The 3,094-nt window shown below is 34.9% G+C and overlaps 1 protein-coding gene across 8 annotated transcripts in view; it reads right to left on the reverse strand.

Moving 5' to 3' along the window:
- Window positions 1-194: 194 nt before the first annotated feature.
- LOC106867275 (dynein regulatory complex subunit 6) overlaps window positions 195-3,094 on the reverse strand; it is a 153,056-nt gene continuing 150,156 nt past the window's right edge. For all 8 annotated transcript variants that reach the window (XM_014912110.2, XM_014912105.2, XM_014912108.2 and 5 more), the window contains one exon: window positions 195-1,686. In XM_014912110.2, the coding sequence (XP_014767596.1) occupies window positions 1,605-1,686 (82 nt within the window). In that variant the 3' untranslated portion in view covers window positions 195-1,604. The remainder of the gene's footprint in view (window positions 1,687-3,094) is intronic.

Consider the following 3,094-nt stretch of genomic DNA (forward strand, 5'->3'; position numbering starts at 1 on the left):
CCACCACCACCACCACCACCACCAACAACAACAACAACATGTCCTATGTTATTGTTGATGAATATACTTAATGAATCTCTTTAACAATATAGGTTATAAAGCAGCCTACAACTAGACATTTTCAATTTGAATGCTAAAAGTTTAAAGTATGGCATTATATTAATTGAATGAAATAAAAAAAATGAAATAACAAATAAAAAGATAATTAAAATTTAATGAAATACAGTTATCTTACATCAGAAACTAATACAACAGACTCATCAATAAATCCTGTAAAACCTTCCTTCTGCAAACTATTTATTTATCATGAATTTTTATTCAAAATCTCTGTTTAAAATGCTTTTTCATTGCAATCATATTCTTAATCTTGGTCCTCATTCTTCATAAAACAATTATATACATTCCATTGTCCTGTTATGCAGTTAAGGTAAAAACTTATGATCAATAGAATTCTGTCACTGACTTTCAATGTTTTATCCTTTTGTTCTTTTTTTCTTTTTTAGATATAATATATGTAGACTACATTATCCAATTAAGATGATAGTGAGTGACTCGAAAATTTGGTTTATATTTATAGTAGACTGAATGATCATTTATAGGCTGTCTGCTATTTACAGGGTCTGCCATAAGAAACTATATATTTTCTTTTGCTTGTAACCTTGTTGATACTTATTCAATTTTTCTATTTCATATGTCATTTGAAAACTGAAATCTTATATTTTTATTTCTTTTTTTTTCCCCCTATTTCAGATATACTGTTATATCGATTGTATCCACCCGATTAACAAAAGAACAAAAGATTGCGGTTTTGAAATGATTCTGCACAATGTAACCTGGCTATGTTACAGAAGCTGGTTTTGCCGTTATTACAAGAGCAGGATGGAGCAGAGGGTCTGTACTTTCAGCAGGATGGGGCACTAGCCCATTATGCTACGCTTGTGCAAGACTGGCTGGACACCAACCTGCCCTGTCGATGGATTGGCAGGCGAGGACCGCTTGAGTGGCCGTCTCATTCGCCGGATTTGACCCCACCCAACTTTTTCCTGTGGGGCGTTCTCAAAGAGAATCTACTCAACAAAGCCCCGCAACATTGCTGAACTTAAGGAACAAATTCGAGCTGCCATTGCAGCTGTGCGCCAAAGTATGCCACTCCGTCCCTGAAAGATTAGCAAAGTGCATTGAGCTCCACGGAGAGCACACAGAGCTTTAATAAACATCACGTTTTATGTTGCAACAAACTTTAGTGTACCCTGTGTTACTTTCTGTATTGTAGTAGCTTATTTCTTCTATGTTACATTTATCATGTTGAAATAAAAATATATAGTTACTTTTGGCGGACCCTGTATATAATGTAGAACATATTCCGGTATTGTATATTTAATTGCAACTGTTGTTGTTATGTGTCATCTAGTTTTAATTAAATAGATTATCCAATGTCTCCTCTTTCAAAGAATTTTGAGTGAGATATGAAGAAAATATGGCTGCTTAGCAAGTTTTGAATTGGTGGGGAAAATTTGATTACAGATTAACAGATGTAAATTAGCTAATCTTTATTAGGGGAATAATACTATGGTTCCTCATGTCAAATTAAATTATTTCTCTGTTTAACATTCCAAAGATGGATGACATTCCTCACCATTATAGTTCACAGTATCAATAGAGCGCTTCATTTTCTGAACTATAGACCTGTTAACAAATTGCAGAATATCATTACAAGTACATGAAATGTTAAGAAATGCATAAATACATACACTCACACACATGATATATGATATATGTGTATGTATGTATGTATGTATGTATGTATGTGTATAACAACAACAACAACAACAATAATAATAATAATAATAATAATAATAATAATAATAATAATAAATGCCCTGATGCAGTACCAGGCAGTGGCTCTCTTCTGATCTTAACTGATTGGAAGTGTTTTCATGTACATTGTTTTGTCTTAAAATGGGCTACAGCAAATATTTTGCTCAATACCACAGATTTCCTTGTCAGTTGTTTGACTTTCACTAGTTGAGCATATCCCTTAGTGGCTGACGACATGTGCATCCCTGATCATGAGCAGAAGTAGTGGGGGAACATCATAGCTATGTGCTGAGAGGAAGTCTTTGGGGTTTGAATAATTCACCTTTGGAAACATGAGTGTTCATCATCCTTAAACAGGAGTTCTTGAGCAGGATAGGTCACTCAACCTGAGGAAAACTCTAACTGGGTCCCACCTGCAACGTCATGCACTGTTTATCTTGATATAAGATCACCATGTTGTACACATATGGTTGTGATGCATGTGCCTCACATACCCTTATCAGACGGGTGCTTATGATTAGTTTATTGGGTTTCGTATATTTATACCCCAGTGTCACTTTGATGGCATGTGCTGCTCTTTCACTCAATAATAATAATAATAATAATAATAATAATAATGGGTAGTCATGATGGGTATATTGGGTTTCATATATTTGTACCCCAGTGTCACTTTGATAGCATGTGCTACTCTCTCACTCAATAATAATAATAATAATAATAATAATAATTTAAATGTGGGAAAGGACTTGATCCTTGCTTTTCAAACTGTATATTACTACATAGGTGCAACATTGTACTATTTCAAGGCTCAACATCAGAATCATTTACTTGAGTTTAGAACTTATATAAGTAAGGCTAACTAGACATCACTATCCAAGTTAATTTGGAGTCTTAAACAGCAACATAAAGACTTTTAGAAATAATACATTTCTAAATCTCTCAGAGAGATTTATGCAGTAGTGATACAATGAAGTAGTTGTATGCTGTCAACTTAATGTGACAGTCCCCTGAAGGGAATAATACTGCTGTTGGTTAGACCTAGGAAGCTGCAAATTTGAAATCAGTGAATGATGACGAGCAAAGACTCAGAAACATGTCTCTGGATGCAGACTTAGCTGGGTGGAGGTGCTTGTCTCCCCCTTGTAAACATAAGGACACAGGAAATGTGTCAAGGCCGACAGGAAGCGGTGCAGCTTCCTAGGTCTAACCAACAGCAGTATTATTCCCTTCAGGGGACTGTCACATTAAGTTGACAGCATACAACTACTTCAACATA

This window comes from Octopus bimaculoides, chromosome 20 (genome assembly GCF_001194135.2).
Source record: "Octopus bimaculoides isolate UCB-OBI-ISO-001 chromosome 20, ASM119413v2, whole genome shotgun sequence".
NCBI lineage: Eukaryota > Metazoa > Mollusca > Cephalopoda > Octopoda > Octopodidae > Octopus > Octopus bimaculoides.